Source organism: Plecotus auritus (assembly GCF_963455305.1).
Source record: "Plecotus auritus genome assembly, chromosome: X".
Taxonomy (NCBI): Eukaryota; Metazoa; Chordata; class Mammalia; order Chiroptera; family Vespertilionidae; genus Plecotus; species Plecotus auritus.
Window position 1 is genome coordinate 143,656,224 of NC_137784.1, and position 24,617 is coordinate 143,680,840.

Sequence of the window (24,617 nt, forward strand, 5' to 3'; positions counted from 1 at the left end):
AGAATGACTCCAAACCTGCGTAACCAATCACGGAAGCAAGATCCAAAGGATCACCCGGCGGGCGTGGCTCAGGGGTTGAGCATCGACCTATGAACCGGGAGGTCCTGGGTTCGATTCCTGATCAGGGCCCATGCCTGGGTTGCAGGCTCGATCCTCAGTGTGGGGCGTGCAGGAGGCAGCCGATCCATGCTTCTCTCTCATCATGGATGTTTCTCTCTCTCTTCCTCTCTGAAATCAATAGAAATATTTTTTTTAAAAAAAGATCCAAATGATTAAACTGTTTCTAAGTAACTGAACTACATCCCGGGGGGGGGGGGGGAAGCTTAAGAATATTTATAAGAATTTAAAAAAACATGCGACAAGATAAAATGTACAATATCTGGCATCTAATCAAAGATTACGAGGCATGTGAAGAAGCAGGAAAATGTGACCTATAATGTGGAGAATGATCAATCAAGACTGACACAGAACTGACAGATATTCGAATTAGCCCAGAAATGTCCTATGGGATTAATGGCAGGTTAGACCTTGAAAAGAAGATATTAGGGAATTCAAAGACATAGCAATAAAAATTCTACAAAACAAAAGAGAGAGAATTTTAAGTGGATAATATTGTCATAACAATGTATGGAACCAGGTAGGCGCTAGAAATAGCTCAGGGGACACTGTAGCGTGTAAGATTGTCCAATCACTGAGCTGTGGGACAACCTCAGGCAGGTTCGCTGACAGGAAAAGTATTTGAAGAGAGAGTGACTGAAAACACTCCCCATTTGATGAAGAACCACAATGAACTCCAAGCACAAATAGGAAGAAAGCGGCACCAAGGCGCATCCTCATCAACTTGCTTAGACCCGCGATAAATCAATCTTAAAAACGGAGATTAAAAAAATAAAAAATAAATATCACATACAGGGGAACCAAGAGAAGGATGATATTAGATTCCTTATCAGAAACAGTACAATTAAGAAGAACGTCTTTAAAGCACTGAAAGTTTAAAAAAACTCAATTTACAATTCTAAACCCAGCAAAAGTATCTTTCAAAAAATAAAGGTAAAGACCTGGCTGGGTTGCGCAGTGGTTAGAGCATCCGCCCACAGACTGAAGGGTCCCAGGTTCGATTCCGGTCAAGGGCATGTACCTTGGTTGCAGGCCCATCCCCAGTGGGGGGTGTGCAGGAGGCAGCTGATCGATGTTTCTCTCTCATCGATGTTTCTAACTGTCTATCCCTCTCCCTTCCTCTCTGTAAAAAATCAGTAAAATATATTTAATAAAATAAAAAAAAGAAATGTTAAAGGGCATCCTTATCATTTAAATCTCTTTCAAAGATAACTGGCAGTTTAAACAAAAATAATGATATGTTTGGGGGTTATAACATGTAGGAGTATCGTGTAACAACAGCACAAAGGTCAAAAGGAAGTGCAACTAGACTGCTGTAAGGTAGACTGTGGTAAGTTTAAAATGTGGCTGTAAACCCTAAAGCAGTCACTAAAGCAACAAAATGGAACTGTAGCTAATAAGACAACACAGGAGAGAAACTAGAATAAAAAGAAATTAACCCAAAAGAAGGCAAGAAAATATATTTATACCTAACTGTATCAGTAATCATATTAAGTGTAAATAGTTTAAGTTCCCCCAATGAATGAGCAGTGATTGTCCGATTAGGGGGGGGGCGCAAGACCCAATTCTAAATTGCCTGTAAGAAATGCTTTCTACATAAAGATGTCGTTAATCAAAAGGAAGCTTGAATGGCTATATTAACATCAAAGTATATTCTCAAACCACATGGGGATTAAGTTAGGAATAAAGAACAAAAAGATCTCTGGAGAAACCCCGAAGCACTTGAAAACTAAATAACACATTTCCAAATAAACTGTCAATCAAAGAAGAAATCAAAAGTTATTCTGAAGTGGAGCACTTAGGGAGTGTAGCACGAAGCATCTATGTTAGAAAAACAGGAATGTCTGCTGCTGGTGTGGCTCAGTGGGTTGAGCCTCCTCGCATGCACCAAGGGATTGCCGGTTCGCTTCCCAGTCAGGGCACAGCCAAGGTGGGGGGGCATGCAGGAGGCAGGCAATCAGTGACGTTTCTCTCTCTCTCTAAAATCAATAACATTTTTTAAAAAGAGATAAGATCCTTTTAAAAGAAATGTCTTAAATCAATGACCTCAACTAGAGCAAAAAAATTCATCTCAAAGTGAGTAAAAGAAAATAAATAATAAAGATCAAAGGAGAAATCAATGAAAGAGAAAACAGGAAACAAAGGGGAAAATCAATTAAACGTTTTCTTTGAGAGGATCAGACTGATGGTGGGGGGGGAAGACACTAACTTACTAATGTCATGCATTAGAGAAGTGACATTACTACAGATTCTACAGAAACTGAGTCACCCTATACTATTTAAAAATTGAATTTGTAGTTAAAAACCATCCAAGAAAACTCGGGGCAAGGTTGTTTCCCTGGTGAATTCTACCAAACATATAAGGAAGAAATACCACCAATCCTACACAAACTCTTCCCAAAACATTGAAAGGGAAGGAATTCTTCCCAACTTATTTTTTTGTTGTTTTTATTATTATTAGCTAGAATTACCCTGATATCCAAACTAGAGAAAGACATTACAAGAAAACTACAGACCAGTAACCCTCTTGAATATAGATGCAAAAAATGCGAAACGAGTGTCATCTTATAGTAATTCTGTTTTTACTTAACTTTTTACAGGGAATCACTTTAAAAATGAATGAGCTAAATCATTGTATTGTTGCAAGAATTATGCATGGGGGCATGATTCACAGGCAAGGTAAGTTTCCTATATGATTCTTTTTCACTTTTGTCCTATAGCCTCATGGAGAAAGTGTTGTTAGGATCCATCTAAGAGATCTGTTAAATACGTGGTTCATAGAAATGATCCATTGAAGTTATCTTTTGGGTTTAGTCATTTGCTCCTGTTCGCCTGTAGACGATGGAGAGCGGGTGCATTACAGCTCTGTTCTGGAGCATGTGTGTGTGAATCGCTGTTTATATCCCGACTTCGCAGAGACCATGAAAGATAGAGCAAAGTATCCTACTGGGCCCCAGGATATATGGAAGACATCCATTCTAGGATATGAGATGTATATATTTAAATTTAATGACAGTTCAAGAATTGCTCTCTCACCCAGCCGGCATGGCTCAGTGGTTGAGCATCCACCCATGAACCAGGAAGTCACGGTTCCATTCCCCAACAGGACACATGTCCAGGTTGCGGGCTCGATCCCTAGTGGAGGGCGTGCAGGAGGCAGCCCATCCATGATTCTCTCTCATCATTGATGTTTCTCTCTCTCCCTCTCCCTTCCTCATTCTCTCAAATAAAGAAAACATTTTTCAAAAATTTTTAAAACTTAAAAAAGAGTTGTTGTCTCATTCATCCAGGAATGAGATATACTACTTATAACTTGGGAAATTAGAGTTTGATAAAGAACATAAAGATTCAATGGTAAGGTCAGACTGATGGTTGCAGGAAAGGAGGGGAGTTTGTGGGGCTGAGAGGAAAAAGTAAAGGGATTAAAAGGTACAAATGTATAGACACAAAATAGTCACGGGATGTAAAGTACAGCATAGGGAACATCTACACTAATAAAAGAGAAACATGCAAATTAACCATCACTCCACTACGCCCACAAGCCATGCCCACCAACCAATCAGGAGCGAGTATGCAAATTAACCCAACCAAGATGGCAGCCGGCCACAGAACTAGAGCAAGCAGGAGGCTTGGGTTGCCCTGGCGATGGAGGAAGCCAAGTTTCCCACCCTCCCTGGCTGGCCCTGGCCTCCGCTCAAGGCTACAAAGTTTCAATTATAGAAGATAAATAAATCCTAGATACTTGCTTCCAGCCATCCCTGACCTCCATTCAAGGAGGCGCTGAAGGGAAAAAGAAAAAGAAAAAAAGGAGGGGCTGGGACCTTGGGTGGCCTGGGGGTGATCAGGCCAGGATGGGATGGAAGGGGCCATTGGGGGTAAGCAGACCAGCAGGAGGGCCAGTTGGGGGTGAGTAGGCCGTCAGTGGGGGTCAGTTGGAGGTGATCAGGACAGCAGGGGGGGCAGTTTGGAGTGAGCAGGCCAGCAGGGGGGCAGTTGGGGGTGAGCAGGCCAGTGGGGAGGCAAAGTGGGGGCGAGCAGGGGGGCAGTTGGGGGTGAGCAGGCTGGCAGGGAGGGGCATTTGGGGCAAGCAGGCCAGCAGCAGGGGGCAGTTGGGGGTGAGCAGGCCGGCAGGCAGAGTGGTTAGGGGCAAGCAGGCAGGCAGGTGAGCAGCTGGAGCCAGCAGTCCCGGATTGTGAGAGGGATGTCCGACTGCCGGCAGTAGGACATCCTTCGAGGGGTCCCAGATTGGAGAGGGTGCAGGCCGGGCTGAGGAACAACCTCCCCCCCCCTCGGTGCACGAATTTCATGCACCGGGCCTCTAGTAGTCAATAATATTGTAATAACTATGTACAGTGCAAGGTGTATAATTATCTGTTCTCTATGCCTACACCTGAGACTAATGCAAGAACCGTTCTGAGCCCTATACATATCTTCAGCTCATTGCACCCTCACAGCAGCCCTATGACATGGGTACTGTTGTCATCTCCACTTCATAAATGCGAAACCCGAGCTATGGGGAGGTTCAGTCACTTGCCCGAGATCTTAAAGCTAGTGGGCGATGAAGCTGGGATTGGAACCCAGACAGGCTGGATCTAGGAACTGTACCTTTAAACCCCTATACACACTGCCTATCTCAGAAAAATTACCAGATTCCCACAACCACCTTTCCAAACGGTGTCTCCCAGCGTAGATGTCCCCGTGTTAGAGGGTACTCATGAGCCAACCCTGTCCCTGTTTCTGAAATATTGCCCTTCAGTGTTTAGCTTAATTTTTTTCAATTGCTTGCATTGCTTTGTTGGGATGGTAAAAGTGTATGTCATTGCGTGTTTATCATCTTGTGAAATTTCTTAGGCACACTTCACGTGGGTGATGAAATTCGAGAAATCAATGGCATCAGTGTGGCTAACCAAACAGTGGAACAGCTGCAGAAAATGCTCGTGAGTAGACGCAAGTGTCTTTTCCTTCGCCTAAGGCTGGCTTTCAGTCTGCTAGCCTCGTTCACGCACAAACAAGGGGCCTTCTTTTGCAACCCGAGTCTCGCTGGGACCGCCACGGGGGTGCACTGGAATTTCCGCAACATCCATGAAAACTGACACCTAGGAAAATGGTCACAGGCAGTGGAGTTTGGAAACACTGGCTTTAGCTCTCCCCTTTCCTCTTTATCTGCTGGGGTTTTTTCTCGAGCAGCTGTTTAAAGCAAACCTTCCCAGCTGTGCGTAACTGAACTGGTTTCTCAGTGACCTCCATCTGCTGACATCAGCCATGTCAAACCCCTTTCCTGCCTGGCTGAGTCACAGCCAGCTGTGTGGGATTTCTCCACAGCACAGAGGGGAGGAAGGTTCTAGTAGATCGGGCCATTTCTGTCCATGCCCCCCAAAGTCTGTGTGCGGATCAGGGTTCGCGTTTTAAAAAGGGGGTGGGGGCGTGGGCAGAATGGCAGGCCCTGGTGAGCAGACCTTCCCACCACAACGTAGTGACTATCTATTATGAATATTGATTAAGTATGAAATACCTATTATGAGTATTGATGAAATGTGAATGAAATAAGCACACAGACTCACTCTAGTAAAAACCAAGGTCAAATCCTATATAATAAAAAGCTAATGTGCAAATCGACCGGCAGAACGACTGGTTGCTGTGACGCGCACTGACCACCAGGGGGCAGGTGCTCAATGCAGGAGCTGCCCCCTGGTGGTCCGTGAGCCAGAAGCCGGACTCACGGCTGGCGAGCGCAGTGGTGGCGGCGGGAGCCACTCCCACCTCCATGGCAGTTGGACATCCCCCGAGGACTCCCATACTGCGAGAGGGCACAGGCCGGGCTGAGGGACCCCGCTGAGTGCACGAATTTCGTGCACCGGGCCTCTAGTTATGAAATAAAAAGCAAATGTTATGACATATAGCATCATGCTGGAGCCTACCAAACATAATTTTTAGGTATTTACTTTTTCGCTTACCTGGTTCAGTTTCTATTCACTTTTTTTAGTCTTTATTGTTGAAAGCATTACATATGTCCCCTTTTTCCCCACTGACCCCCTCCAGCCCACCCGCCCCCCCACAGTCTGCCTCCATGGGCCATGCATCTATGCATATAAGGTCTTTGGTTGATCACCTCCCACCCACCCTCCCCCACCTTCCCTCTGAGATTCCTGCTTTGGAAAGACAGGTCACTTAGCGTGTTTTGTATTCGTGTCTGTCAAAGGGTCAGGGTCAGGGTCAGGGTCGGGGCCCTGCTGTACGGACCAGGCGCTGCAGCCGCCTCGCCATCCTTGCCCTCACATGTTCTGAGCAGCTTCTTACGTGTTTTCTGTGCAACGTGGGTTTGCTAAGAGGCTGTCCTTTCTTCCTGCAGCGGGAAATGCGGGGGAGTATCACCTTCAAGATCGTGCCCAGTTACCGCACTCAGTCATCGTCCTGTGAGGTAATGGCTTTCCCCCGCCCCCCCCCCCCCCCGTCCCGGCTCCCCTGGGCCCCTCACTCACTGTCTGCTCCTGGCTGAATGTTCTGGCTTTCTGGGAAATCGTTTCTGCCTGTGCTGTTGATCACTGCACACCAATTTTACAACAAAGATAACGGAACAGAGTAGGTCCCCCTCCACCTACTCAGCCCTGCCTCCCTGGGGACTTCAACTTGAACTTCCTGCAGGCCGGAGTCGAAGCAAAACATAGAGAAGCTACCACTAGCGGCATAGCCTTCATAAAGCAAAAGCAGGGTCTGGGAGGCAAAGAGGAATTGCGGTGATGCCTCCAGGAAGCACAGTCACTTCCCTTGTTGAGAAGTCACACAGATAGCCCTTGTTCTTCTTTCCAAGAATCTGAGAGGCGGTCTCTTTCGGTGTCAGGTCAGGGGCGGTCAGATCATGTGCCAGGTCTCCGGAGGGGCGCGAGGAACGGCTAGCTGATGTTACTAGGGGAATGGAGGCTTTTGCAACCTTCCATGAAATTGCACACATGGGAGGGGTTAGGCGATTGGTAAGCAAGCTTTCTAGAGCAGTGCAGCCCCCACTTCCTCTCTGGCGCTGCGCTTCTAGCACATAGAGATGCTCACTGCTCAGCCTGTCGCATTCAGTTTCGTGTGGGTGACTAAACGCGATCCCAGCGTCTCTTCTTTCTCTGTTTGGAAACGCAAACCGGCACCAGGGGTGGGTGCCACCCTTCGGCCACGGCTCCTTCGGCTCCGGTGTCGTTTCTGAAGCCTGTTCTTCCCTGTGCATCTTGCACGTGTGTGCACAGCAACACGAAGCACACACCCCACCGCTCCCGTTCTGAGCCTGACGGGGGGCGGCGTGGAGCTCGTGGAGGAAACTCAGGCCAAGTTGCAGGGGAAATAAGCATGCCCCTGCCACTGTACAGCCGTGGGCAAACTACGGCCCACGGGCCGGATCCGGCTGTTCCATCCGGTTCTCTCCCCTCCGCTCCTTTACTTTGAATGTATATTAGTTCACACAAACACGCCATCCATGCTTTGGTTCCGGCCCTCCGGTCCAGTTTAAGAACCCATGGTGGCCCTCGAGTCAAAAAGTTTGCCCACCCCTGGGCTAGCAACACTGTCCGTTTCGCAGGCAACATCCGAGGCTCCCTGTGCCTGTAAGCCTGCTGAAGAGACGCACCCGACTCTGCAGCTTGGTCAAGTGCGTGTTGAGCGAGCCACGGCCATGGGCGTTTCTGTTCCCATCAGGTCTTGAGCTCCTCCTGGTGGCCTTTTCTGGAACTTCAGTGAAGGCTGTGTTTTCGCAGAAAATGCAGAACCAGCACACCATCCTTGCTGAGGAAAGAGGCAAGGTCACGCGTCCGTTTTACGGGACGCGTTTTGATGTTCTAAAACCCCAGATGGCCCTGACCGTTCCTTATCATTGAAGAAATTCAGTAAACAGCATGGATTTTTGTCTCTTCTGGCTAACTACCCAGAAGACAGTTTTGAAGATCCCATAGGTTTCTCTTGTGGTTTGTAAGCGCTTGAACTAGGTTTGGGATGGGGCCAGTATGACAGTGACACATGTACATCCTATGCTCTGACGTAAGAAGCGCCCCCTCGTACCTGCGCCCCTCCCAGCCCCAGCCCAGCCTGTCTGACCTCCGGGCTCTGGCAGAATTCAAGGCCCGGATGGGACCTTCCCCAGCTGGGGCCATACTTCCCAAAGGAAGGCCCTCTGGCCACCTGCCTCGGGCAAAGAGGGGGCGCCTGATGTTTGAGAAGGTTCATCTAAGGGATCCCATTATTTATTTTATTTTAGAAGAAGATTCTGTGTTTTTAATTGATGTCAGAGAGGAAGGAAGAGAGATAGAAACATCCATGATGAGAGAGAAGCATGGATCGGCGGCCTCCTGCACGCCCCCCATTGGGGATGGAGCCCGCCACCCGGGCATGTCCCCTTGACCGGGAATCGAACCCTGACCTCCTGGTTCCTAGGTCGATGCTCCACCACTGAGCCACGCCGGCCGGGCCAGAAGTTCTCTTTAAATCTTCTGGGTGGGGGGGGACATGTCTTTTAAGCAGGCATGCACATTTCAAAGGTTTCAGAGACCTCTACTAAGCCAAAAATGTTTAAACACTTCCTTTCCTTCCTCTCCTTGTTCTTCGCGTAAAAGTGATTTGGACAATAAGGGAGGGGGGCCTGGGAAGGAGCGTGAGTGTGTCAAACAGGACAAATATTATAAATAAGAATAAAACACAGATATACGCTAGAGAAGAGACCTTTATTCTTTAGGTCATTTTAGCGGATTGATTCAAAGAATAATCTCGAGCCTCTGAAAATATTTGTCCCAAAGTGGTTACAACATGAGAAGTCTTTTTTTATGTTAGTTTCGCTTCACATGGAGTCGCTCAGTCATTTTTGACATTCAGGTACCCAAAAATTTACTCAATACTTTTTAAACCCACTTTTTGATACGAATTAGGCAGTTGGGGGGTCTTCAACCCAATAATATAGTACGCTTGTCATTTCATAGCACTAGGGAGGGTTCTAATATGAAGCCACTCTCTGGGTCTCCTTTAAAGAAAGCAAAGGGTAGAGCATGTGGGAGACAGAAGAGGGTCATCGCTCACAACGTGTGACTAAACTGCACAGTATTTTTTTTCTGAGTTCTGTGAAATCACGCAAGTAAGTCAGTGTGGCACCTTCGCAGCTGAAACCTCAGAGGAAATGGTTGTCGGACTGTGGTTGCAACTGTTGATGTGTGAATATTAATGGTGTTTGTTAATGAACCTTGTGTCTTATTTCAGAGAGATTCCCCCTCCACTTCCAGACAGTCCCCAGCTAATGGTCATAGCAGCACTAACAATTCTGTTTCGGTAAGAACTCGAGCTTCACACGGCCAAGTGTGACAATTCTGTTGGTGCCACCTGCCATGAGTGTTCTAGTTACATGTGTCCAGTGGCAATTGTCTTCTGCCGATAGACGAGGCTACTATAGCTACAATGCAGTTCACTCCTGGAAAGTCTTCCTCAACATTTTCTCCTCGATAGAACCCCACCCCCCCCCCCCCAGAGATTTCCGTGTCACCCCGCTAGTCTTTATGACTTTGCTCAAACTGACGGCTCAGGGTGTAACTGGAAATTTGTTGACATTTCTAACTGCTTTTTAATTTGAGAAAGAGAAAGCAATGTCCAGATTTTGCAGCGCAGGCTCGTGGGTCTCGGGCTTGTCGATCAGTTTCCGCTATCTAAGTTTACGAATTGGTGTGCCCTCTGTTATTGTGGTACGTGCACATATTTTTGTGAATTACCAACCTTGCCTGGATATGAAAAGCAAAAGGAACTGGCTTCAAACTGCACTTAAGCCACGCTGCTATCACATCTTTAACACAAAGTACTTTATGTGTTGACTTGAACGTGGAATTCTATTTTTTTCCCCAGAACTTTCCATTGTGATATATGAAAAGAACTGTTTTTTCGTTTATGTAAACAAACGGAAGCACTTACAGGTGCAAGTATGCGATATTTGGGGTGACAAAGTCTCCCCTGAGTTGTGGTATTGCTGTTCAAAGTACCAAAAGCTCTAATGATGCAGCAGTATCACTCTTTTCTGACCATTAATTTGCCCTGTGAAAAATCTGTCAACTTTTGCAAATAAAATAAAAATATATCAACTTTGTTATCGGGTAAAATTTTAAATAATTTAGACATCATCTCAAATGGAATGATATCATTAAGTGAAATTACGGAAGAAAATTTCCTATGGCTTTTATTTTCAACCTCAAATAGGCTATAAAGGAATTCATCCTGCCAGTTAACACTGAATACTTTTAAGACGGTGGAAATCCATAGAGCCATCAGATTTTTCCAAATCTAAATGGAATGGTGGCAGCGACGAGGCTGAAAAGCGCTGTTGGGGGTGTTGTTTAAATAGGGCTGTTTCACTGCCGTGGCTTTTGTGTTGAAGATGCTGAGTTGTTGCCTAGCAACACATTTTTCTCTCTGCTTAAACTTACCTGCTTCCTTCAGCTTGCTGCTCAATGGCTAATTTTTCTTAATAGTTCAACATTGCTGAGAACTGGAGTAATGTTTATTATCTCTTTTACAACTTAAATCTAGCTCATTTTTTTTTTAACCGTATTGTAACAGAACACACAAATTTCCTTGTACTCTTGAAAAGTAAATGAAAATTTTTCTCCTGGGTTGGCTTTATTCTACAGGACTTGCCATCAACTACCCAACCAAAAGGACGACAGGTGAATAGATACCCTCTATAGAAACTTCTCTAAAATGAGCTGCTAATAGCCGATCCTTTATTAACCCTCTCCATCCCATAACGTCTGCATTTTGGACCATAACATTGGAGCATTGAGAGCTTGTACCATTTCATTTTAACACATTAAACATGACTAATTCGCTATAAAGATTTCCCCCTCAACACCCTTGTAGCTACGATGGTTTATTGTAATTTCAACCTGAGAACTGTGTCACTGATTAAGAATTCAGCCTGGCTCTGGCTGGGGTGGGAAAAAAGGTGAAAGGTTACGAAATCTCTGGGATTGTAAGAGTAACTAAAACGTACATCCTGGTGAACAGCCTTAAGTAATAATTTTATGGCATTTGAAGTCCTTTTAATCATTTGTATTTGCATGGATGTTTCTCAGAGGCGTTGACAATGAAGAATAAACATCCTGGCATCGAAGCCTCGCATGCCGTGTTAGACCCAACATGGAACCTTGAGGGCTATCAGCCACGGGCAGTAACTTGCACTTCCTCCCAAGGCTGGCTTTTAGGCGCAAATGCAGAGACTTGCTAATTTTATAGGCGGGGTTTCTGAAAAGAAACTTAAAGGGAACAATTGTGGTCTTAAAACACACTCAGGTGTCAGTTCAGATTGGCGTGACTCAGCACCTGACGGAAGGCACCCACAGTTGAGCATTAAGACTCAGGAAGCGAGACAGCGCTCTATACCTCGCACCGTGCCTTAAAGCACTTAGAAGTCCAGGAATTCTAAAAATGCTGCCATGGGAAAGCCCCTGAGGTGCCAGTCTGTTCCCTTTTATAATATTTACTCATTACATTTGCATATCATCACGCTCCTGTGTCTTCTCTAAGAGGAGTAAAACACAAATATGAACCCTACACCCTTTTTAAAATATATTGTTACTGATGTCAGAGAGGAAGGGAGAGGGAGAGAGAGAGAAACATCACTGATGAGAGAGAATCCTGGATCGGCTGCCTCCTGCACGCCGCACACTGGGGATCGAGCCCGCAACCCGGGCCTGTGCCCTGACCGGGAATCGAACCGTGACCTCCTGGTTCCTGGGTCGAGGCTCAACCACTGAGCCACACCGGCCAGGCTCTAGATCCTTTTTCAACATTAAAACTATTTTTAAATGCTTCTTTACATTGTTTGAATGGCATTTAGTAAATCATTGACAATTGCTCCCTAACGCCAACTAGACGTGATGCAGATTTTTAAATGGTAAGCGTACATCTCTGTCAGTATAGGCCTAGCCCAGCCGTGGGCAAACTACGGCCCGCGGGCCGGATCCGGCCCGTTCGGCTGTTCTATCCGGCCCGTGGAGCCGAGAGAGCGGAGGGTTCTCTTGCTCTCCCCTCCGCTCCTTTACTTTGAATTTATATTCGTTCACACAAACACTCCATCCATGCTTTTGTTCCGGCCCTCCGGTCCAGTTTAAGAACCCATGGTGGCCCTCGAGTCAAAAAGTTTGCCCACCCCTGGGCTAGCCTGTTAGAGTAAACGCCGAAATGAAGTCTTGAGTTGTAGTAAACAAGTATCTTAAGTGCCCCCCCCCCAATAAATAAAAACAGCAAAGATGTCAAGCTGTGCACATCGAAAGCAGTCCATTGTTGGTAGTGGTAGCGGATGTTCGTGTTGTATTTCCACGCATCATTCTCGTCTCACCATCCAATGTCCCGTTTGTGTTGGAAGTGTCGGGATGTGCTGGGGGTAGCGCTGCTGGCTCCCGCACCCCCCCGGCACCCGTCCTCACGCGCTCCTGTTCCGTAGATCTATGTAAGAGCCCAGTTTGAGTATGACCCGGCCAAGGATGACCTCATTCCCTGCAAGGAGGCTGGCATCCGCTTCCGAGTTGGTGACATCATCCAGATCATTAGCAAGGACGATCACAACTGGTGGCAGGGCAAACTGGAAAACTCCAAAAACGGAACCGCGGGTCTCATCCCTTCCCCTGAGCTTCAGGAATGGTATGTGTTTTCTCTTTGTTTTGTTTTGGTTTGTTTTGTTTCATCACAAAAACACAACCCTGCCTGTCCGTTTTTCAACCTGATCTGATCGCTTCCTAGTGTCACACCTGTTTGATCTATTCCTTGCTCTGCTAGCCAAACAAGATTCAAGTCAGTCAGTCCAGAATTCTAAATCCTCAGCATCTAGTGAGTTCCTACTTAACCCGTCAGATCTTTGTTTTACATAAAGGACGGGAGGGTGTCGAGCAGGGGTGGGGAACGTCCGGCCCGCGGGCCACATGAGGCCCGCGAAATCATTTGGTCCGGCCCTGCCAAGGCATGAGGGGTGAGTTAATGAGATGCTTGACCAAATAGAGCAGGCTCGTTTTTAAGTCGATAATTTTGTATGGCCCTCGGATGATGTTATAAATATCCAAATGGCCCTGGGCAGAAGAAAGGTTCCCCGCCCCTGGTCTAGAGAGAGGATGAGTGGACAGCCTCGGGTCCCTCTCACATCGTGGTCTCTTAGCAGAGCCCTCCACTCCTATACGCTGCTTCAATCCTGTTAGAATTGCAGTTTTCCAGTGTCCCTCTCCTTGTCCCTCCACATGCTGTCACCACCCCTGTTCCACTCCACCACCAGCGAAAAACTCAGGTGCCCCGATTCAGTGTCACTCAGGGTATTTGAAGATAAAATGTGTTTCACGCCCAGCCAGCGTGGCTCAGTGGTTGAGTGTTGACCTAGGAACCAGGAGGCCGTGGTTCGATTCCCGGTCAGGGCACAGGCCCGGGTTGCGGGCTTGATCCCCAGCAGGGGGCATGCAGGAGGCAGCCGATCCGTGATTCTCTCTCAAATGCTTTGGTCTCTACCTTCCCAGGTCTTTAAATGTATGTCTGGTAGGAAGCTGGAGCTTTGAAACTAGGTTAAAGTCAGACAGTTTGGGGGGGGGCAGCTTATATATTTTATTGATTCAGAGAGGAAGGGAGAGGGAGAGAGAGACAGAAACATCAGTGATGAGAGAGAATCATAGATCAGCAGCCTCCCGCATGCCCCCCCTACCGAGGATCAAGCCCACACCCCAGGCATGTGCCCTTAACTAGAATCGAACCCGGGACCCCCCAGTCTGCAGGCCAACGCTCTATCCACCGAGCCACACCGGCCAAGGCGTCAGACAGTTGATAGACCCTACTTTTAACTGAGAGAAGGAGGCACGGATTACTATATATCCTTGGTAAAATCTATTTCTGCTATTATGGTTAAAATGTGCTTAGCTGAACCACTATTTTAATAGTGTTGAAGGTTTTACTTCCGTCAGTCCTTTGACAATCTCTCAGAAATCTAGTGCAAGAGACAGCTGTGACTGAGTTTTGTTTCATGTGACAAAAAGTAAGCATTAGGCATTGTGCCATTCCTCCCACAGTACTTGAACCTAGCTACAGGAAAGGGGGGGCATTGAGCGCATGGCTATTATAACTCCTTTCCACACATTTGTCTCGCTAACTAAAGGGATTTCTCCGTTACTCACTTTCGTTTGATTGCCTCTTTTCTTGATTTCTTACATTTAGAATATGTTTGTATTGGTTTCAGAAAGGAAGGGAGAGGGAGAGAGAGAGAGAAACATCCATGAGGAGAGAGAATCATGGATCAGCTGCCTCCTGCACGCCCCCTACTGGGGATCGAGCCCACAACCCGGGCCTGTGCCCTGACCGGGAATCGAACTCTGACTTCCTGGTTCATAGGTCGACACTTAACCACTGAGCCACACCAGCCGTGCATAGAAAATGTATTCTGGAATGTTAACCATATGTCATGAGCATTTGCTGAATATCGTTATGTAGGTTCCAGACCTCTTCTGCCCATTCAGATCGTTAGTATAAATCGTGCTGCCTCGACAGCCAGAACTCCCAGTGCTCTGGAGCAGTGGTCGGCAAACTGCGGCTCTCGAGCCACATGCAGCTCTTCGGCCCCTTGAGTGTGGCTCTTCCACAAAATACCACATATCCTAATTAAGTTAATAACAATGTACCTACCTATATAGTTTAAGTTTAAAAAATGTGGCTCTCCAAAGAAATGTCAATCGTTGTGCTGTTGATATTTGGCTCTGTGGACTGATGAGTTTGCCGACCCCTGCTCTGGAGCAATGCTGGGCAATGGCAGTGGGAAAAGCCAGTTGGCTTCCTGGTCCCCGCGATGCTGGGCTGGCTGGGTTATTGGGAGTCGCTCTGCTGAATGAAAAGAAAAGTGCTGTGGAAAATAAGCTGCTGAAAATTACCTTGAAAGCACTGAGTCGCTGAAAGGTATTGGGGAACTCAGCGACCAATTTTTCTCTGAGAGCCATCAATCAGAGCACTAAAAATTAAAGCACTAAAGTGGCCCATTTTGCCAGGCGGGCATCTTTGTTAGTGCAAACGTCTCTGCCGGAGGACCAAGCTTAAGACCCAAGGCCCGTACCAGCAGGGGGGGCTGTTAGGGCACCCTTCCCACAGGGTTAGGACTGCAGGAGGCCACCCCCCAGGCTGCCAGCAGGCGGGTAAGCGTGCCCTCCCTGCCCTGCACGCAGAGAAGGCTGCTTTATCAGTGAGCAACGCGGAAGACAGCAGCAGGAGAGCAGAAATCCTGGCCAGCAGTGCGTTTTGAATGGGCTCCCACAGAGGGACACGTGGCCTGGACCAGTGAGGGAAACACCAGCCATGCACTTGATTTGAGCTCTCCCCTTTGCTAATCGTTCCAAATATCTGCTAGAAACGAAAGGATCACCCGGCCGGCGTGGCTCAGCGCTTGAGGGTCAACCCGTGAACCAGGAGGTCCCGGTTCGATTCCCGGTCAGGGCACAGGCCCGGGTTGTGGGCTCGATCCCCAGTGGGGCACGTGCAGGAGGCAGCCGATCAAGGGTTCTCTTTCATCATGGATGTTTCTCTCTCTCTCTCCCTCTCCCTTCCTCTCTGACATCAATAAAAAGATTTATTTTTTAAAAGGAATGAACTATTGATACAGAAAATAATATGGATGAAACTCAAAATCATTATGTTAAGTGTCCAGCCCCCAAAAAAAGAGAACGAGCTATATGATTCCATTCATAGGAAACTGCAGACAACGCAAAGCTGATCTGCAGCCACAGTGGTTGCCTGGGGTTCCAGCGGAGCGTAAGGAAACTACTGGAGCGATAGCACGTGGGGTGTGTGCCTTTAAAGATTACAGGAGTTGCCCTAACCGGTGTGGCTTAGTGGATAGAGCGTCGGCCTGCGGACTGAAGGGTCCCAGGTTCGATTCCGGCCAAGGGCATGTACCTTGGTTGTGGGCACATCCCCAGTAGGGGGCGTGCAAGAGACAGCCGATAGATGTTTCTCTTTCATTGATGTTTCTAACTCTCTATCCCTCTCCCTTCCTCTCTGTAAAAAATCAATAAAATATATTTTTAAAAAAATAAAATAAAGATTACATGAGTTCATACATGGAAATTTCCCAGAAAAGCACCTAACACTGAATCGGTGAAAGCTCATGATAGTCAAACAAAACCTGTATCAACTCAACATCCCGTGCTCTTTCCCCTGTATGGCATGACCATGGATGTAGGCTTTTCGTGTGTTACCGGTTAGTATGTGCTCAAGGAACACAATGTCATTGTATGATGAGCCTGTGTGTTTCCAACATTTCTAGAACAGGCTTTGTGGGAAGGACTTGAAGAACGTGTCGGGGGTATGTCCATGCAGGCTCATGTAAACTCTTCAGGTCAGTGATTTGTGTCTTGGATCGCCATAAAACTAGACATCCGTGTCTCTCCTCTCTCTCCTCGCACGCTAGGCGCGTGGCCTGCATAGCCATGGAGAAGACCAAGCAGGAGCAGCAGGCCAGCTGCACTTGGTTTGGCAAGAAGAAGAAGCAGTACAAGGACAAGTACTTGGCCAAGCACAACGCAGGTAGGGACAACCGCGACCGAAACAGAGGCCACGTGTCCCTCAGCCTTCACGGTGCCCTGTCCCCACACTCCAGCATGTGAGCTCTTCATCGGCTGGCTAAAACGTCCCAAAACCCCTGCCTTCCAACGTGACGTTGGTTGGTTGCCAGACCTATGACAGAACTCGGCTTCACAGGAAGAAAGTGCCGTTTGGCAATCGTGTTCTCCGGAACAGAATGAACCCAGTACATGAAGTCCTTCCTCCCCCTGAGAAATGCGAGCTTGGGGGTGTGCTGAGTCGCCAGGACTCCGGCCTCCTTGCTGACATCGGTCTGGAGCAAATGCCCTTGCTCCTGGCTCCTCTCCGGCCCTTGGCCTTGGCCCCGGGCCACATTTCAAAGGGCAGAGGTGCACAAGTGACACCAGATACTCGGTAGGTTTAGTCCGGTTCTGTGGCTAGTCTCCTTCCCTCACTCGTATTTCCTTGGCTCCTAAAAGACCGAGAGCGTTACCCTGACCTTCCCTCCACGGTATGCTTGTCTTTACGGAAGCTTGTGTACACTTAAGACAAAAGACTCACTTGTTTGCCAGGAACTGAAATGTACACCCACCAGGCATGACCTGTCACTGCAGTGGGCTCCCCAAGGGCTCGCTCAAGTTAAAGAAAGTGCGTGGCGATGTAAGAGTGGCAGTAGGCTGGTTCCCAAGGGTTCAGAAATAACTCCAAGAATCAAACACGTGGCCACAAATATCGAGGGAACGCAGTCCCGCGTACCCGACCCGACAGTTCAGTGTTTCTGACAAATAACCAACGCCTTTCTCTCTGCGGAACGTCAGGGCGATGGGGTGAGCGTTCATTAGAAAAAGTGATTTCGAAACTCGCAAGGGCTCGTGTGCGATGCAGAGAGTAAAACTAAGCACGTTGAAGCACCACGTAATGGGGAATAGATGCGAGTGGCCACGTTTATGTCCCAAAAAATGTCTCATGTCTGATCATGCGCCATTGCAGAGCGCGGAGCTGGTAATGGCACGGTTGGTTTTGTAAAGGGGAGAGATATTTAAAGCAGATTCGTTAGGCATGATTTAGCTTCTAACAGGCTCACAAATTATTTATATATGTGTGTGTATGTATATACACTGAGTGGCCAGATGATGATGATCTCTGAACGCATAATAATCTGGCCACTCCGTGTATATCCTATAGAATAAAAGGCTAATATGCAAATGGTCCCCTCGACCAGGAGTTCGACCAGCAGGCAGGCCGGCCAACCACCCATGTCCCCTCCCCATGGCCAGGCTGGCCGGACCCCACCCATGCACGAATTCATGCACCGGGCCTCTAATATATATATGTGTGTGTGTGTGTGTGTGTGTGTGTGTGTGTGTATACATATATATATATGCACACACAAACACACACACACACACACACACACACACTGAGTGGCCAGATTATTATGCGTTCAGAGATCATCATCATCTGGCCACTCGGTGTATACATCCTTGTGTAATTTTTACAATACTTTTGGATGATACAGATAGACACATGACATTACAATTAATCTAACCCTAGGAAAGCAAAGCAGTGGTGGTTACGGCTCTCAGTGCATCCCTGGCTTTACGTTCTGCTAGGAGAGAGCACGTGGACAGGATTGCTCCACTGGCCCATGTTCTGTAAATCAGCTCTGAGGAAACATACGAAGTCGATTGACAGAAAAACTAGAACCTCTACCTTCTGACCACGAATCCACGGCCTCGTTCACTTCAGAATTTTGCCTTTTCCCCCGTTTCCCTGCTTTGTCACCCTGGGGTGTCACTGATCTCCCATTTGCCTGTTCTGATGCACCGTAGACCAGGGGTGGGCAAACTTTTTGACTCGAGGGCCACCATGGGTTCTTAAACTGGACCGGAGGGCCGGAACAAAAGCATGGATGGAGTGTTTGTGTGAACTAATATACATTCAAAGTAAAGGAACGGAGGGGAGAGCAAGAGAACCGGATAGAACAGCCGGATCCGGCCCGCGGGCCGTAGTTTGCCCACGGCTGCCGTAGACGATGCTCAGCGCCGCTGCAAACACACCCGTAAGCTTACTAGGCAGCCTGAGGTGGGCCCAGGAGTCCACACCCCTGAGCACCTGCAGCTCTCAGATCAAGGATATCATTTCCAGTTCGGAAATCCTCCAGTGGCTCTTGGGTTCTTTCTCCACCGGGCCTGACAAACGGGTATCATTTCATGAAGCCAAGGCCTCATTCACTGTCCCTGGTCGCAGACTTTCGCCCTGGTAAACACTGCCTCTCCCGTTGGAAGGCTCTCGCCCTAGATAAAGAAGGCAGGAGTCTCGTAGGGATAGAATAGAATGGCTTTTTCTCTTTTGCCATCATGCCTCCGAACCAAAACCATGGACTAAGGCAGCCGTGGGCAAACTACGGCCAGCGGGCCGGATCCGGCCCGTTCGGCTGTTCTATCCGGCCCGCGGAGCCGAAAGAGTGGAGGGTTCTCTTGCTCTCCCCTCGGCTCCTTTACTTTGAATTTATATTAGTTCACACAAACACTCCATCCATGCTTTTGTTCCGGCCCTCCGGTCCAGTTTAAGAACCCATGGTGGCCCTCGAGTCAAAAAGTTTGCCCACCCCTGTGCTAGCCGCTCTGAGCTTCTTAGAAGGTCCTTACGGAGCCTCTCGGGTTTCTTTTGGAACCTGTATTTCAGGCTCATGGGTAATTGTCTAGCCAGATGGTCATTGTGAGGGTGCCCTTCCCCGCAGAAGCATCGCTCCTGCGTCTCCTGGAGGTCTTCCTGGTCGGTAGGAGATGCCAGGCCCCTCACCCTGCCCCTTCCCCAACCCCCTCTTCCACCTGGTTCATTAGAAAGCGCAGACGATCCTTTTGCCCGATGATCACCTTGACTGTTGATAAGAGATGAAGGCAGAAAGGGAGGCCGGGTATTGTATCAGCTGTTCTGCTTTTAGCTCTGATGAAAGTTCAGGCTAATGTGCGGCATTGCCTGTGTAAAGGATTGCTCTAAGAGAGAGAAACAGCCCTGGCCAGTGTGGCTCAATGGATAGAGCACCTGCCTGCGGACCAAAGGGTCCCGGTTCAATTCCGGTCAAGGGCACATACTTCGGTTGCAGGCTCCTCCTCAGCCCAGGCCCTGGTCAGGGCGCATGCGGGAGGCAACCCATCAATGTGTTTCTCTCACATCGATGTTTCTCTCTGTCTTTCCCTCTCTCTAAAAATCAATAGAAAAATGTCCTCAGGTGAGGATTAACAAAAAAAAAAAAGAATCAAATACAGGTGACCTCCATCAATAAGGTGGCTATTTTGAGAACTTGGGAATATCCCGTTCTTTAGTATCAGGAACTAGCTAAATGGGCTCATGGGTCACAAACCCAACTATCTTTCTGAAGGATTTCTGGGGCTTTTTCAGAAGTTGATTGTAAAACACAGTGGGGCATGTTCTCATAAAGCTCAGTAAAATAAAATAAGGGACACATGTTTTGTTTCCTGCTTCAAATATTTGCGAATTCAGCATATATTGGTGGCAAGATCCAAACCTTATCATCACTCTGAAGCTGTTTATATTTTTTTTAAATATATTTTTATTTAATTTAGAGAGGAAGGAAGAGGGAGAGAGAGAGAGAAACATCCATGAGGAGAGAGAATCATGGATTGGCTGCCTCCTGCACACCCCCTGCTGGGGATGTGCCCGCAACCAAGTTACATGCCCTTGACCGGAATCGAACCCGGGACCCTTCAGTTTGCAGGCCGACGCTCTATCCACTGAGCCACACCGGCCAGGGCCTGTTTATATTTTTAGTATAAATGAAGAATGGGAACTATGTCAATATCTAGAAATGATAGGAATGATAATGCTAGAATTCATTCTTTCCATTTCTGTTACCGGAGATTTCACATGTCTAATGAAAGCAGACTTCTCTTCAAACTCTGTTGCCTACATCTCACATTATAAAGTGGCAGCCTGTTCGCTGAATATGACCTATAAATAAATTTTGTTTTCCACATACACTCACGGTGTTTAAAATAATAGCTATCGCCCATCTAGTGCAGCTCAGTTCTTGAGCACTGACCTATGAACCAGGAGGTCACAGTTCGATTCCCAGTCAGGGCACAGGCCCAGGTTGCAGGCTCCATCCCCAGTGGGGGGCGTGCAGGAGGCAGCCGATCCATGATTCTCTCTCATCACGGATGTTTCTCTCTCTCTCCCTGTCCCTTCCTCTCTGACATCAATAGAAATATATTTTAAGAAGAAGAATAATAGTTATCACATTAGAAAATCAGGCCCAGAAGACCAAGAAGAACAGAAAATATGGTTAGGGTTAGGGTTAGGGTTAGGGTTATGGTTAGGGTTACGGTTAGGGTTACGGTTAGGGTTAGGGTTAGGGTTAGGGTTAGGGTTAGGGTTACGGTTAGGGGTAGGGGTAGGGGTAGGGTTACGGTTACGGTTAGGGGTAGGGGTAGGGTTACGGTTACGGTTACGGTTAGGGTTAGGGTTCTTCCTTCACAGCTCTAGGCTCGTGGTGACCCCTTTAAATGGGGCACTCATTTCTCTAGGGCCCCTTGTCCCCACCACTGCATTCCTGCACTCGGCCCAGTGTCACCTGTGTGCTGTCTTCTCTAACTGAAGGATCTGTACCATATTTGAAGGCACTTCTAGCTTTTCCAAGCAGAGGCAGGGAATCAGTGTTAAAGGCTTGTTTATGAAAAAGAGTCAACTGGAAAGTGGTCACCCAAATACTTAACAGTGTCATGAATATCGCGTGGCTTCCCCGGAAATCAAGATCATGTGAGCCAACTGGGCCAGACAGTATTTCTGAAGCCTTGGGGAGAGATGCAGCCACGGTGTGCAGTGTTCGCAGCGAGCCCATCTTCCACGATGCGGGCAACTTTTCAGCCGCGTGAATTTGATGAGAGATTGTGGATGAAATCAGTTGCAGATCAAAGTTCCTTATGTAAACTTTGAAAAAATAGGCACTCGTTCCTTTTTTCCACGTTCGAGCCCTGAGCAGAGGTGTTTCAATCTCCTAAGAGAGCCTATTTACGTGCATCCACATGAACATAGAGCAGCCGTGGGCAAACTACGGCCCATGGGCCGGATCCGGCCCGTTCGGCTGTTCTATCCGGCCCGCGGAGCCGAAAGAGCGGAGGGTTCTCTTGCTCTCCCCTCCGCTCCTTTACTTTGAATTTATATGAGTTCACACAAACACTCCATCCATGCTTTTGTTCCGGCCCTCCGGTCCAGTTTAGGAACCCATGGTGGCCTCGAGTCAAAAAGTTTGCCCACCCCTGACATAGAGGATTCCATAGGTGTGCTTAAATCATGCTTCATGCCACAAAGTAGTACTGCCGACTTGAAAAAAACTAGAACTTTTTTCTTGAATACAGAGGACTCTAACGGCAACACAAAGTGGCCCCAAATCTCACTGCCCTGTGGACGTTTTCTTTTCGAACAAGGGAAGTCATAGGCACAGGTGCTTAGAATGGCCCACAGTACAGGAAGTACTGCACTTGGAATGCAAACAAGGAAGGCTTCTTGTAACTGCCCAGACAAAATCTCCCCGCGTATGAAACCCGCTGGCTTTGGTAGAAGGATGTCGCTGAATTTGTATTAAATGGGTTTGTTTCTTAATGTGATTTATTTGCCTCGTGTTCAGAATATTGCATGATAAAGTTTCTTTTGTGCATATACTTTTATTTTACTAATATATGAAAAGCCATGTTTCAATGACCCCTGTACATTTTTCATGCTGTCTTCCTCCCAATGGCCTCTGTGCATGTAAGTAACCTGTTGAGTGACTGTGCCTCTGTTTTTGGTCGTTTCCTGTCATGAAGTCCTTTTATCTAGTCAACAACCATCTTCAAAAAAAAACCTTTAGAAGTCCGATCTCTATGTTGTTCCCCTTATAGCCCTTGTATGTCTCTTTTCCAGTATTATTTTTTATTGTTTTGCAACCCTACGGCCATGTATTGGTTTGACTTAGAGCAGAGTAACCTAGGTCATGCTACCCATTTATGGTTAAGATATTGATGTGTAACGTATCAGCTCATTTGTTTGTGGTGTCCCTGGTGAACATCGAACTCATTCTTCTGTGTGTTTTAAAATGACGGGGCTCGTCTCAGTAGGAGGGGAGTGGGTGCACCCACCTTAGAAAGCTGTGTCGTCAGCATCTTGCTCCTCGATGCGAGGCTTGATTGTTCTGCCTGTTAAAATCCTGCACCCCTTCCACGAGCACGCGCTTCCTTGATGGAAGTGCCACCCAGGGGCGATAGGCAGGGAAAGCAGTGTCGTCAGCACTCCTGGTTTTATTTTGGTGACTCCCGTCACCCCGTCACCAGCGCAGCGTGACCAGCTAGCTCGGCCACGCAGAGAGCCTCGTGTCCCTTTGGATTTGGTGCGGCTGCCGTCCAAACGCAGAGAGCCTTTCTTGGGTGTTAGCTGTGGCCAGAGCATTTGCTTTGAAGTTCGCCAAAGAAAACAAATGCAGAAATACCCATTAACATGCACTAACCCTCCTTTAGCATGTTGCATTTCTGTCTTTTCATATTTTGGGAATGACACTTCGTTTGTGTTCGTTCGTTTGTTTGTTTCTGATCTGTTGCATCTTGCAGTTCTTTGCTACTGGGAAGGTCACAAACGTTAAGGACTGAGCCGATAGCCACAGGCATTTGGCCGTTTTGTTGTAGGGCATAGGAGCTTCTCTTAACGATTGACTGAAACACCCCCCGATTCTTTATTGCACCAGGGACTCAATGTTATTGACTTTCCTTCCACCCCTCTAAAATCCGTAGCATATTCCACATCCCTGAAGAAGGAAATTGCAGTGCGCCCGACCCCATTTGGGCATACCCATGCAGAAAAACGTTGCAGGAACCAGGGGTGCGTGATTTTAGCCGCCTTGTGAGAATTTTCAAACGTGTCTGAGAACCGCCCAACCTTGAACTTCCACAGGAACGGTTATCCTCTCGGGCAAGTTTTTGTAATAGTTTGGTTAAGAGGCAGGTTCCCAGAAAATGTTTTTAAAGTCTGTCTTCTCAGTCTGTAATGATGAGAGAACTCCCTTTTGCAAAGGGTTTCCAGCTAAGGCTCTGCTTCATGCTTCTTTCCATCGTGCTCATCCTGATTTACTGCACACAGACCCACAAACAGGCCTGGGGCCAGCGGAGCCTGTTTCCCTGCTCACGTCCCCACGAGTTTCCATCCAATGGGTAGCTGGGTTGCAATAAAACCTGGGAGATGCTCCTTTCAAAAGCCTGTGAAATCATAGTCCCAGAACTTGCTCTTGAGAGCATCTAGCATGCTGCCTTCAGCAACTCGGTTGAGAGAAAGAACCATGAAGTTCAAGACCAGCTGTCCATGCATTCCACATCCATCCCTCGCTAGCCTAGCTGGCCTCTTTCTGGGCTCACATTAGTTGCATTCATTCTATATTTATGTTGGCCGCTGTCTGCAGACTTCCGCCTTTTTAGTATTGCTGGTTTCTTAGAATTGCCAAAAAGATGAGCAGCATGTGGTTTTGAATGAGTGCGTATGATTCGTTGGCTACTGCATGAGAGATATGCGGTATCCTTTAGATTTGGACTTTCATGCATGTGCTCAACATATCTTTCGATGCCCCTGCTTCTGAAGTGCATTTTCATGGGCTTAAAGACGACATTTTCTTCCGAAAGGTTATATGACGTAAATGTGTTAGAAGTCGGAGTCAGATATTTTAAGACATGGTTTTACTACTACTTTAGGTTTGCCAGTAAAATTATAATGTACATACATGAACTGTTCTTCCTGCAAATTTACCTGTCTTCTACATCTTTGCATTTTAGTGTTTGATCAATTAGATCTTGTTACATATGAAGAAGTAGTAAAACTGCCGGCATTCAAAAGGAAAACACTAGTCTTATTAGGTGAGTCTAGTTGGGGAAACGCGTGGTTTTCTTATTCTGGTCTTCAAACCACCTTGTGAATATTATTAA

At 47.4% G+C, this 24,617-nt stretch overlaps 1 protein-coding gene across 14 annotated transcripts in view; it reads left to right on the top strand.

Moving 5' to 3' along the window:
* Window positions 1-24,617, top strand: part of CASK (calcium/calmodulin dependent serine protein kinase) — a 311,008-nt gene that overhangs the window by 268,773 nt on the left and 17,618 nt on the right. For 4 of the 14 annotated variants that reach the window (XM_080652074.1, XM_080652073.1, XM_080652072.1 and 1 more), the window contains 8 exons: window positions 2,718-2,796; window positions 4,969-5,054; window positions 6,467-6,535; window positions 9,337-9,405; window positions 10,749-10,784; window positions 12,563-12,759; window positions 16,541-16,656; window positions 24,468-24,548. In XM_080652074.1, the coding sequence (XP_080508200.1) occupies window positions 2,718-2,796; window positions 4,969-5,054; window positions 6,467-6,535; window positions 9,337-9,405; window positions 10,749-10,784; window positions 12,563-12,759; window positions 16,541-16,656; window positions 24,468-24,548 (733 nt within the window). The remainder of the gene's footprint in view (window positions 1-2,717; window positions 2,797-4,968; window positions 5,055-6,466; window positions 6,536-9,336; window positions 9,406-10,748; window positions 10,785-12,562; window positions 12,760-16,540; window positions 16,657-24,467; window positions 24,549-24,617) is intronic. The other 10 variants (XM_080652077.1, XM_080652079.1, XM_080652068.1 and 7 more) reach the window with 5 other exon arrangements.